General features: G+C 35.5%; 2 protein-coding genes across 2 annotated transcripts; one reads left to right on the top strand and one right to left on the bottom strand.

Annotated features, from left to right (window-relative positions):
- Window positions 1–718: 718 nt before the first annotated feature.
- LOC127794784 (uncharacterized) lies at window positions 719–1,543 on the bottom strand. The gene has a single exon (XM_052326034.1). It carries the CDS (start codon window positions 1,541–1,543, stop codon window positions 719–721), a length of 825 nt encoding a protein of 274 aa, XP_052181994.1.
- Window positions 1,544–11,484: 9,941 nt separating this feature from the next.
- LOC127794783 (transcription factor MYB98-like) lies at window positions 11,485–13,254 on the top strand. The gene is made up of 3 exons (XM_052326033.1): window positions 11,485–12,065; window positions 12,237–12,363; window positions 12,661–13,254. The coding sequence occupies exons 1-3, from the start codon at window positions 11,485–11,487 to the stop codon at window positions 13,252–13,254; spliced, it is 1,302 nt and encodes a 433-aa protein (XP_052181993.1).
- Window positions 13,255–13,656: the final 402 nt, after the last annotated feature.

Genomic DNA, 13,656 nt, shown 5'->3' with positions numbered 1-13,656 from the left:
GAGTGAGCTGGGTCAGAGGTCTTGCCAATTTGGAGAACCCTTCGATGAACCTCCTGTAGTACCCAGCTAAACCTAAGAAGCTGCGCACTTCACTTACATTAGTTGGTCTTAACCAATTCAACACTGCTTCTACCTTGTTGGGGTCCACTTCTATTCCTTGAGCTGTTACCACATGCCCAAGAAATACAACCCGTTCCAACCAAAATTCACATTTCTTGAATTTAGCATATAGCTTATTTTCCTTCAAAATTCTTAACACCATTCTTAAGTGTTTCTCATGTTCTTCTTCGCTTCGAGAATACACCAAGATATCATCGATAAAGACAATAACAAACTGATTCAAGTACTCATAAAAAATTTGATTCATCAGATCCATGAAAACTCCTGGTGCATTAGTCAAACCAAATGGCATGACTAAAAACTCATAGTGGTTGTACTGTGTTCTGAAAGCTGTCTTTGGAATATCATCAGCTTTGATCCTCGGTTGATGGTATCCTGACCTTAGATAGATCTTTGAAAACACTCATGCACCACGTAATTGATCAAATAAGTCCTCGATTCTGGGAAGAAGATACTTGTTCTTAATAGTGACTTTATTCAATTCCTGATAATCAATGCACATCCTCATTGATCCGTCTTTCTTCTTGACGAATAGTACGGGTGCTCCCCATGGAGACACACTAGGTCGGATGAATCATTTCCTTAATACCTCTTCTAATTAAGTTTTCAACTCTTGTAACTCCTTTGGAGCTATCCTATAAGGAGATTTAGAAATTGGTGCAGAACCAAGAACTAGATCAATAGTGAACTTTACTTCTTGTTCTGGAGGCATTTCGATCAGATCATCAGGGAATACTTCTAGGAAATCCTTGACTACCTTAACATCATTCACTACCAATTCGTCACCTCCCTTCACTACTACTGACATTAAGAATCCAATACAGCCTTTCGACCATAATAGCTTCTTAACCTTTATTGCCGAAATGTCACAAGGGGGGTGTTCCATTTCTACCACATAATGGTGAACTTCTAGCCCTTCAGGACTCCTACAAACTATTTCCCTTTTAGAGCACAATATGGTCGCATGATATTTGGAAAGCCAGTCCATTCCCAAAATCACATCAAACGCCTTCATATTTAAGACATATAGGGTTGTTTGTAGAAGCTGTCCACCAATCTCTACATTAGCTATTTTTACTACACAATTCATACTTACTGTTCCTCCTGAAGGCATAACTATTTCTAAGGGAGTGCTTGCATGTTCAACATATGTGCTAAGTTTACTTGCAAAATTTAAAGATACGAAAGAATGTGTGGAACTTGAATCAAATAAAGTATAAGAAGACCTTCCAAAGATGAGGACATTACCGGCCAACACGTGAGGATCCTGATCCTTCTCTTGATTTGAGAGTGCATACACTTTAGCTTGACCCTTAGGGGGATTTCCTGGATTCTGATGATATGGTTGTTGCTGCTGCTTCTTGGGACAAAATTTAACCACATGTCCGGTTTTGCCACAATTGTAGCATACACATGTTCCCATCAGGCATGTTCCAGAATGATGCCTTTAACACTTCCCATACATTGGGTACTGGTGGAAATTACTTGGCGCCAGTCCCCCTCGATTCTTCTTTACAAAGTGGTTCTTCCCTTTGCCCTTGTCTTCCCATTTACGCTTTTCTAATGGCCCTAACTACGACGGCTTACTATTGCTACTGGAGCCTTCTTTAAAGTTGGCTAGCTAGGCCTTAGCTAACACTTCATGATATGTGCCCAACTCGAAAGTTACGATCACTTGTCGTAGATCATCTCTCAGGCCTTATTCAAATCACCTGGCTTGTTTTTGCTCCGAATCCACAAGCTCTAGAGCAAATCGTGATAGTTCATCAAATTTTCTTTTGTATTCAACTAAGGTCATGCTACCTTGCTTCATCACAAGAAATTCTGCTTCCTTTTGATTATGGATATTGGTAGGGTAATACTTTTTAAGAAAGAGTTCCTTGAATTCCTCCCAGGTCCACATATGCCCTTGTGGTCGGGATCTGGTAGTGGAATCCCACCAATGCCTTGCTCCGTGCTATAACATGAATGTGGCACATGCCACTTTCCTAGCATCTGGACAATTAATGAGATTGAAAATCCGCTCAATTGAGGATATCCAATCTTTAGCCACAAGAGGGTATAACTCGCCCTCAAAAGTTAGAGGCTGCAACTTTCTGAACTGTTCTACTAATGCCACATTATTTTCTGGATTTTCGGGAGGAGGGGTAGCTCGAGGCACCACGTTACAAAGGGCATCGATGAGCTGCATAAGTTGATTGTCGAGACCATTGCTCTTATTAGCAGCAGGTTGTGACTGTCTCCCCCTATTGCTTCTACCCCGTGCCGCCATATCCTATATAAAATACTAAATTAGTGTCTAATTGTAAGGTCCCTAATGAAGAGCACTTACTTAATGGCTATGAATTGCTTTTGCACAGATTAGATCATGTACATGACAAACATTTATCAATAGAGCTTCCAAACGTGGAGGGGATCACATGGTCTAACCATACTCTCTATTTGGAACATCCTATTTAACTAAAACACATTTATCATTTGATCATCACCGAAAATCATACATTCCTCATATTTGTCCTAACATGATGTCAACATGGTCATACTTGTGCATACATATACATATGTCATCATGATCACATGATCAAGCATGTGCTTACATACATCAACATATGCTCATAGTCATAGCTTGAGAGAATAGCGACGTAATCATAAGGAACGAGGCTTTCATGAGAATAATCTATGGGGTATAAACATGGTATTTATAAGCGTAGCAATTCTTATAACTTACCCGGAGACTAGAAGCTTGGGCGGGACGTGGTGGTTTTCATGAAATTAATTTCCTTACAAATCCTTCCCAAAACTAAAAATTTTCCTTTGAAATAATTTGAGTCTACAAGAAAGTAAACCCACTCTGATACCACTATGTGACACCCTTAACTTGCATGAACATAAAAACATAGGGCAGGCGGTCATATTATATATATACACAAACATATAATCATGGTTATATTCATATTTACATGCATTGCACTCTTATTGAGTTTTATGGCTCATGAGGTTTTATCCTCCCCTTGTAGGGTTTTAATATGCCAAGAGGTTGGGAAGGTTGCAAGTTTGAAGCCTTAGAAGATCTAATATGCCTTGATGTATATTTGTCTTATTTTTTATGGCTTGTGATGTAACAAGCTTGGATGAAGTCTCTATGGTATATGGTGTTTAAACTCTATTTTTGGGATGTATGATTTTATTTTGAAAGTGAGATAATGGCTTAAGGTATGTTGAAGCCTAAGTCTTTGTGTAAATCTCATATTTGGTATATATTGCTGGAAGAAAAAAGGGGATGTATAATATTATTAATTTCTTTGGGTGAATGTGGGAGATTTATGCTTTATTTTATGCATATTTAAATTCTAGAAAGTATGGGTTAAAAAGTCCAAGAAAGAAAAGAGAGAGGAAGCAGCTGGCAGCAGTAGAGCCACAGTAGGCAGCAGACGCGTGGGCATTGTCGGGCGAGCAGGCATGGCCATGCAGGAGGCCCGCGGCCAGCTCGGGTTGCCAATGCACCACAGGGCCCCGCGTTAGCTCACCTTGTCGGCCAATTTTTTTTAAAAAAAATATGAAAATTTGGGATTAATTATGGGCTTTGGAGGAATTTTAAAAAATAAAGGGATTTTGGGTATTTTTGGAAATTTAAATTCTATGAGTTTTTCCTTGAAATTGGTAAAATCAATGGGTGGTTTGGAAATTTGAACTATATGGAGCCCGATGAAATTTTTGGAAAAGAAGAAGAATTAAAATAAATGGTGATTGGACAATTTAAATGGAAGTTAATTTGAAATGAGTGAAATTCATATAGCCTAATTTGCTAGTCGATCCTAACATTGAGGAAAGGGAAGGACGAAGCCTAGTTCCCACCTAAGGCGTTTCATATTGAAACATAGTTCACCCTTCACAAATAGCTGGACATGTGAGCAATTTGGATAATTGTTAGCAAGTGACACTCGTAAGTGAGATCGACGTGTCACAATATGTTAGGGCATTATATTGCTTTTATATAAGTGGTGATTTAGACGTGTTGGATATTTGGACTGTGGCACCCTCACCCTTAAGTACCCTAGCTTAGGGACCCAAGGAGGAAGTGTCAATAAGGATGGTACCTTCCACTCACATAAACAGAAATGCCAAGCAATTGAACTGGAAACCCCCAACAAGGGTACTTAAATAACATACATATATGTGGCAAATCTGTGTACATCAGGGTCATATATACATAATAAGTCTCAAAATACACTGATTTAACCCATACATAACAAAACAACGGAAGATGACATCAAAAGAAGCCTTGAACTCTAGACTACTCTGTACACTTCTAAGCTCAGCACTCAGACTCCACTAGGCCCGGCATCCGCTCTAGCCTTGCCTCTGCCTGGAATGACGCAAGTAAAGTGAGCCACAAAGCCCAGCAAGCAATATAAAATAACTGGAAGTTAGAATAACTGAACTGAAGCATAAGATGGTGAGATATGAAAAGATAACTGAATCTCAAGCATCACAAATATGAAATATACCATACTTATGGAAAGCTAAAAGCCACTAAATACTGGCATGGACCATGATATCATATGCAATATACTATTGTTGACACCCACAATAAATTGACGTGGGACTCTGTAATGTCATATAACTGAAACATGACTCGTGCTTATATAATAAATACATAATCAGGATGCAAGCAATACATAAATAACCTTCGGAGCCAATAAGCGCCGCACTGATTTGATTTGTGGGGTTCACATACCACACAAGCCCAGCCCCTAATAGCCCATGTGTATGCCCTAATGGAATAATCCCTAGTATGCTTTACCCACTCAATGAAAAATATAGGCGGGCTAATCTTGATAAGAATAATCCATGAATAAACCCATGCTTGCACACCTCATGATGAACCCATGTATGTATAGTAATCTTAAACTTTAACCATGTATTTAATCATACTTAAATAAGATAGCAAGCTCTAATCATGTAGAATACTCCATAAAATACCTCATATAATTCTCTTGCATTCAGATAAATCATACAAGTAATGCATAGTTGAATATGGAGATTTTCATGAAGCATATTCGGACATGGAGCATTATTTTAAAAAAAATGGAAGTTGGACAGTTTTGACATCTCTCTGTATTTTGGGCATAACTCCATCATATGAACTCCGATTGAGTTGATTCAAGATTATATGAAAATAAAATAGGAAGATCTATAACTTTAATGTTTTAAGTTTTGAGATATTCGGACTGTAACGGGGTCAAAATCGAGCTGCAAACGGAAAACAGAGTGCTATAATTTTACTGTTCATCATCTTCTTCGGCGAAACCGATTTTAAAACTTCACCAACTCTGAAACCCTATCAAAAATAGCATCATCCCCAATGAAATAGAGGTAAACAAGACCCCTTGGACTGATTACAACAAATTTAACCACAAAACGAGATCAAACGAAGCTTTTGATACAAAATGATATATGTATATATACATATGTATAACTGGGAAAATATGGCTATATGGATGAGGATGCTTGCCTTTTCTTGCTTCTAGATTGTTGATAAACCACCTAAGCTTGTTTTTCCAGCCCCCCCTTGCTTGCGAACTCTTGAAGAGACAAAGAATCAAAAACCCAAAAAAACTCTTTGTTTCCTTCCTTTAGTGATGGCCGAGAATGTCACTCCTTCCTCATCTCTCTCTTAGATGAATACAACACAAGGGCTCTTTGGATGCAAATAATTCACATCTAAAAGAAACAATCTCACGTGCTTGGAAGCTTTCAGAAGCTAGAAGAAGAAACTTGGTGGCAACCTCACGCGCGCAACTCTCTGCCTCCATAGAATTTATATAACCCACTTACACCACATTGCCATCCAAATACATACACCACATAATTAACTTAATAACATAATTTATTTATTTAACAATCTCATATATTACATAATTCACCATATACTCTTACACTAGATATCACAATATTTTTGGGGCGTTACATGGACAATTGATTCTATACTTTGGGATGTGTTGGACATGTAATTAGCTTTTGTTATGTAATTGATTTGGACGTGTAATTACTTATGTTATGTAATTGATTATGTTAAAAAAAAAGAAATTAGCAAACATGCGAGTATAATATTGTTGGCAGTCTTGCTATATCTTTCAAACGAGAATGATATGCAATATACACGTATTGAGATTTTGTACATAGGAAATATATAACAGCTTTGATACACATAGAATATGATGTATGTTAAACATTTTTATGTTAGTAATACTTTGTAAGATAGATATATGAAATGGAAACCTAGTCCACCATGCAGGCTTACCCTAGGAGCATACAAAATATTCTCATTCAGGACAAATAAAACAACACTAACTTATAACTTTTGTCACTATTCAATATATGTTTGCAATTAATGAATGAAGTTTTATAGAACCGTTAGGTTTCCTCAATCCAGAAATACACATACAAAATTTCTCAACAGGAGACAATCTCCGAAAAACTCCTAAACAAAACATATAACAGAACATTCGAAGCGCACACATACATCCATACATCTACATTATTACTTCAAGACATCATTGTCTAACTTAAACATCAAAGGACTTATGTGGGGAAGATTTCTGTGTGCCTTCTAACTATCTTTGTGTTGCAGACATAACTTGTGTCCCGAAGACCCCTTAAGATTCATTCGGAGAACCCCTAAGCCTTGGCTCCCCTGGACAACAAATTGAGCCTAGTACCCTGGACCTTGGGGCTCTACCTAGGACTTTGTATTTCTTGATTCTTAAGATAAATAAATTTAATTATTGTAATTAGTCAACAACAATTTAACACTTTGATTTTTGCTACTATAAACGTGTTGTCAAATTATAATAATTAAATTTATTTATCTTGAAATCAAGCAAAGCAGAGTCATTCATTAAAGCAAAAGGTTCGAGATGTCACTGGTGAGGTTAATCGGATCTGGATCAGGTCAGAGAAAGAGTCTTATAAGGTTGGATCTGCTAGAACTCGGATAAGGGGCCTTTGGGACTGTGTGCCCGGAAGATCCTTCGGGGTAATGACGGACAAGGGACCCAATGAGTCTTTGGGAAGGTGAGTGTTTTGGGTCTTCAGGGAGCACGACCTTACCTTATCCTACAAGCACAAATGATGTCAAAAAAGCACGCGAGAGACTCCCCCACGCAGGCCCTCTGATGCTTAAATCAAACAATAATCTGAGAAATATGTCCAAAAGTATGTGGATGCATGTCCAATGTATGTAGCACATGAGTGTTCAGGTGTCTCGAAGAGTGGGATAAGAGTAGGTTCCAGATAGGTTTTAGAGATAGAAAGAGTTAGGTCTAAATGATTCCAAAAAGATCCATTTGCTATGGAAGAGGCAAATATTTATAAACGATAGGTGGGGCCCACGGTCGAGTTTTCGAACTCTTCTGAGGAATGCATCAAGAAGGCCAAAAGGCCTGGATATTTCTTCGGGGTGAAGCATCCCGATGGCTGTCTCCGGGTGGTCCCAAAAAGGGTTTTGGGGCCATCAGGTGGCTTTAGTTTGGGAGACTTGAAGTGTATCTCCGAACTTATGCAAAATAAATAGGCCAAATTGTCTTGGGTGGACCCTTCGGTGGCCTGGGAGGCTATTATCTTGGAGACTCTCCGAGAAAGGACTCATCAAAAAAATGCTTAGGATTTAAGAAATTTTAGGTCACCTCACAACAAAAGGTGATGATCATGGAATTGTTAACATAATTTTGAGCTCTATCCGTAATTAAGAAAATGAAAGTAAGGTCCTTTAATGGCGCTCTTCAAATAGCTCTAAATTTCTCATTTATTTGGCTTTTAATGAGACTATTTAATACCAACTTAATGCACTTTGAAATTTTATTTCAGTTATATTTGAGGCCAATTACTTCCTTTAGAATGAAAATTCTTATTTAGAAACACCTCCACCCGAAAAAAAAAATCTCTTTAATAATTTCAAGGATTTTCTTTTTTGTTAAAAGGATTGGATTAAGGATTAATTAAGGTTAAAATGGATATTTTCAAATTTTCCGAACAAATAGCTCACTAGCCTTGAGCCCCCCAAAATACTATTTCTACATTATATTTATATATTTTATTTTTCATTTAAGTTCATTACATATTGCATTATACATTTTGAATCCTATTGTAATCTTATGTTTAGTTTGGTGTGACTTTAAGAAAAAAAATAATTTTATAAATGTTCTTGAGAAACATATTTATCAAAAGTCTGTAAAGTGTTTGGTACAAAAATACCAATAGTTATTTATTAATAATATTTTGGCTTCTTGAGAAGCCAAAAATTCTTTTTAAATTTTGAGCTTTTCACTTAAAAACTACTTGTAGTTTCGTAACCTAAAGTTCAGATTTTTTTAATATGCTTTGAGTAACAAAAACCAAGTAAAGGACTTGTACCAAATAAGCTTTAAATTTAATAAGTACATAAATAATATAATATAACATATTTGAGTGCACTATAGAATATTTACACACAGTATAGAAATAATATTTTGAATAGTAATATATATGTTCCTCTGGAGTTGATTACCATTTGATCTAAAATCTAGAAATGGAAATAAATAGGAGCAATCATCATAACGATGTTCAACTTGGTGAGTGTCTTTTGTCTAAAGTAAAAACTTTGCATCCTAAGTGTAAGATTAACCCATGAATCAACGATCAAAAACTATACATGCTATAATAAAAGGCTTCCATACATATATTAAGGAACAATGAGATTAGAGACAACAAAGAGGGAGAGGGAGAGAGAGAGAGAGAGCCATTTGGCAGTGCTTGATTTGTTTCTATTGCCATTTTCTTCCTCATTTGCTCTCATGCTTTTAATTTCTTCACTACTCTTCCATGGTTAGACATGATTAGGGCAAAATAAATACCCATGCATAAATATATATATATATATATAACACATTGATTTTTGCTACTACAAATTAGGTGATGGCCATGGAATTGTTAATATAATTTGAGCTCTATCTATATATATATAACTAACAAAAGGAAAGTATGGTGCTTTAATTGCGGTCTTCATCTAGCTCTAAATTTTCCATTTATTTGACTTTTTATGAGACCACTCAATACTAACTTAATGCACTTTGAAATTTCATTTCAGTTATATTTTAAACCAATTACTTCATTTAGAATGAAAATACTTATTCAGAACCCAAAACACATTAATTTGTGTTTGATAATTTCAAGGATTTTCTTTTTGTTAAATTGGTTCGATTAAGGATTAACTAAAGGTTAAAATGGTTGGATTAAGGATTAATTAAGGTTAAAATGAATATTCTCATATTTTCCAAACAAATAACTCATTGGCCTTCAGCCTCTGGGTCATGTGGTTACCATTCTATCATAGTCCAAAAATACTATTCCTACATTACATTTATATATTTTATTTTTCGTTTAACTTTATTAAATATTGCATTATACATTATAAATCTTCTTGTACTCTTATGCTTAGTTTGGTGTGACTTTAAGATAAAATATTAAGTTTATAAATGTTCCTGAGAAAATTATTTATCAAAAGCTTGTTAAGTTTTTGGTACAAAAACATTAAATGTTTCTTATTAATAAGATTTTGGCTTCTTGAGAAGCCAAAAATTCTTTTTAAAATTTGAGCTTTTCACTTAATTAAAAATCACTTATAGTTTTGTAACCTAAAGTTTAGATTTTTTAATAAGTTTTGAGCAACAAAACCAAGTAAAAGACTCGTATCAAATAAGCTAAATTTAATAAAATATATAATATAATATAATATAATATAATATAATATAATATAATATAATATAATATATTTGACTGCACAATAGAATATATACACACAGTATATAAATAATATTTTGAATAATAATATTTTACTCTTTGAGCTAAAATCTGGAAATGGAAATAAGAGCGAGCACAATCATCGTAACAATTAATGTTCAATTTGGTAAGTGCCTTTTTGTCTCAATTGAAAACTTTGCATCCCAAGTATAGGGTTAATCCATGAATCAACGGTCAAAAACCATCCATAATAAAAGGCTTCCTAGCTAGCTTAGTTATAATAAAAGGCTTCCATATATATTAAGGAACAACTGGATTAGAGACAACTTAGAGAGAAAGAGAGGCATTTTGGCATTGCTTGATTTGCTTTCATTGCCATTTTCTTCCTTATTTTCTCTCATGCTTTTATTTGTGCAATGGAAAGATATACGCCATTGCACAAATTATATATGTGTATATATATATTTAACACTTTGATTTTTGCTACTATTTTGAGCTCTATCTGTAATTAGCAAAATTAAAGTAAGGTGCTTTAATTGCGCTCTTCATCTAGCTCTAAATTTCACTTTTATTTGGCTTTTAATGAGACTACTTAATACCAAATTAATGCACTTTGAAATTTCATTTCAGTTACATTTTAAGCTAATTACTTCATTTAGAATGAAAATACTTATTGGGAACCCAAAAAACACGTGTTTAATAATTTTGAGGATTTTCTTTTTGATAAAACGGTTGGAATTTGGATTAGTTAAAGTTTAAAATGAATATTCCCAAATTTTCCAAACAAATAGCTCACTGTCCTTCAGTCCCCCAGCTCGTGTGGTTAGCATTGTATTATAATCCAAAAATACTATTTGTACATTACATTTATATGTTTTATTTTTCATTTAACTTTATTACATATATTGCATTATATATTAACTTTATGAATGTTGTTGAGAAAACTTATTTATCAAAAGCTTATAAAGTGTTTGGTACAAAAATATTTAAAATTACTTATTAATAAGATTTTGGTTTCTTGAGAAGTCAAAAATTCTTTTTAAAATTTGAACTTTTCACTTAAAAATTACCTACTAAAGTTAAGATTTTCTTAAATAAGTTTTTAGTAACAAAAACTAAGTAAAACACTCGTACGAAATAAGTTTTTGACTTTGTAAAATATATAATATAATATCATATATTTGAGTGCACAATAAAATGTATACACAAAGTATACAAATAATATTTTGAATAATAATATGGGTTGCTGAGGAGTTGATTTCCCTTTGAGCTAAAATTTAGAAATCAAAATAAATAAAAGTGCAATCATGGTAACAATGTTTAATTTGGTGAGTGCCTTTTGTCTCAAGTGAAAACTTTGCATTCTAAGCGTAGGATTAACCCATGAATCAACGGTCAAAAACCATGCAGGCCATAATAAAAGGCTTCCTAGCTAGCCTAGCTACCATATTAAGGAACAACTAGATTAGAAACAACAGAGAGAGAGAGAGAGAGAGGGAGGACTTTTGGCATTGCTTGATTTTCTTCCATTGCCATTTTCTTCCTCATTTTCTCTAATGCTTTTAATTTCTTCACTACTCTTTCATGGAGTTTGACACCAACTACAGAGAAGATTGCGCCTCGGAACCAGTGCTGCTTCTGCCCAACAATCTCCACAAACTCGAAACAGAAGATGGGTTTTGCTTTGAGTCATCTTGCTCTTCAAATGGCTTCATCCGAGATCTTCACCACCTTGACGATCATTATCACCACCAGTTCTCTTTCAGTGGCTCATCTGTAAACCCTGAATTAGGGTTCCAAACTGCGAGTTTTGATCCTTTTGAGTATTGCTTCACAAATGGCTGTCCTCCAAATCTAAATCTGGATGAGTTTTACGAATCCAAGCCATTTCCAGATCAAAGTGGTGGGTATGCAGCAGCCATGCACGGCCTTAAAATTCCGGTGGATATTGTGAAAAAATCCGATCAAACCTTAAACTGTGAAGATGTCAAACCTTTGAACTTTGTTGTAGCAGATGAAGGGTCATGCATCACTACTGCTGCTGCAAATGGGTATTTGAAGAAGAACAGCATCGTTGCATCGGCTCCTCGGGCCGGAAAGCCATACTGCAAAGGCCATAGGAAGTCCAATTCGGTAAAGGGACCATGGACCGCTGAAGAAGATAGGTGAAAAAATGGAAGACCAATTGTTTTGTTATTAGTTTATGCAATTTTGGCTAATAATCTTTCGTTTCTTTCTTTTTGCACTTTCTAAAGGTTTCTTTCTATATATCTATGCATTTCCTTTTGTTTTACTTTTTGGTTAACAATGGATGTTTTTGCATGTATTGTATGTAGACTGTTGATTCATCTGGTAGAGAAATACGGAGTGAGAAAATGGTCACATGTTGCCCAGATGCTCAAGGGAAGGATAGGTAAGCAGTGTAGAGAGAGGTGGCACAATCATCTAAGGCCAGACATCAAGGTCTTCGTCTTCTTCTTTGATATTTCTTGTATATAAAAAACTATATATTTATGTTTATTGATTTCTCTGGCTTTATATATATATATATATATGATCGTACCCATAGTCACACACACACATATATATTACCTGAATCAAACTGAAATTTGTGGATTTCTTCACTGGTCTCGAAGGTTTATTTGATCATACCCATAATTGTGTATTACATGGATCCAATCACTTCATGATACAAATATTTGTTTGTTTGTTTGTTTATTTTTCTTCATGTGTGGCATTTTTTTTTTTTTTTTTGGGCAGAAGGACACATGGAGTGAGGAAGAGGACAAGATACTAATCCAGGCCCACATAGAACTGGGGAACAAATGGGCAGAAATTGCAAAGAGGCTGCCGGGAAGAACAGAAAACTCCATCAAAAACCACTGGAATGCAACCAAAAGAAGGCAACTCTCAAGGCGAAAATTTCGGTCCAAGAACCCTAGACCAAACTCTCTTCTGCAGGACTACATCGGGACCTTTAACTTTGAGGACAAGACCATCATCAGCCACAATAACACATCAGCTGCTGAGTTCCTAAACATTAATCCCATCGGTAGATCAGTGCAAACAGTACCGCTTGCGGCAGAAACCATGGATGAGTTTTGCATCGATGATCGATTAGTTCCTAACTTCGATTTGGAGGTCCCGGACTTTCCTTTCCAGGATCACAACTTGTTTGATGATCAGAGTAGCATTGAATCTCTTCTTAATCCGATTCCTAATTGTCCTACAGAGTATGAAGAGAGAGGATTTCACTTGGGGATGCCACCATTGAATGTGGCTTCAGTGATCCAGTGTGAAGTGAAGAAGGAGATGGATTTGGTGGAGATGATCACACAAGCCAATAATTACTAGTCAAGTTCTTGCAAGCCAATACTATAGCCTTAAAAGACATATATATTGGGATACATCTCTGTGTTGGAAGTAAATTTGGAAGGATGATATTGAGGGCACATACCCAAAAACAAGAACAAAAAGATGGAAATTTTGTTATGGTTGTTGGAATGCTTTCCAAGAAAGTTATATAAGCATTTGTATAAGATTTTATTGTCTATTAGTTAACATACATCCATCTGAAACTACTCCGCAGGTTGTCCAAGACAAGACTCAAAAGGTGGAAAAAGAAGATGAAGCTGTAATAAATAAAGCCTCGTGGCAGGCTTCTATAATAGCTGGGGAAGGGACTCATATTATCAAGACACACAGACACACTAGAGGAACCTGCTGAGCTGCCAAAAGGTGGACTGCGCTGTTAGC

This window comes from Diospyros lotus, chromosome 2 (assembly GCF_014633365.1).
Source record: "Diospyros lotus cultivar Yz01 chromosome 2, ASM1463336v1, whole genome shotgun sequence".
Classification (NCBI taxonomy): domain Eukaryota; kingdom Viridiplantae; phylum Streptophyta; class Magnoliopsida; order Ericales; family Ebenaceae; genus Diospyros; species Diospyros lotus.
This window is presented reverse-complemented; position numbering and strand designations above follow the sequence as displayed.

What these genes read in the sequence shown, in the direction of transcription:
- LOC127794784 (XM_052326034.1), bottom strand. Translation starts at nt 1,543, where the DNA reads ATGGGAACATGTGTATGCTACAATTGTGGCAAAACCGGACATGTGGTT.
- LOC127794783 (XM_052326033.1), top strand. Translation starts at nt 11,485, where the DNA reads ATGGAGTTTGACACCAACTACAGAGAAGATTGCGCCTCGGAACCAGTG. An exon ending in TGGACCGCTGAAGAAGATAG is followed by an intron (nt 12,066 to 12,236) that starts GTGAAAAAATGG and finishes TATTGTATGTAG; the next exon opens with ACTGTTGATTCATCTGGTAG. An exon ending in ATCTAAGGCCAGACATCAAG is followed by an intron (nt 12,364 to 12,660) that starts GTCTTCGTCTTC and finishes TTTTTTGGGCAG; the next exon opens with AAGGACACATGGAGTGAGGA.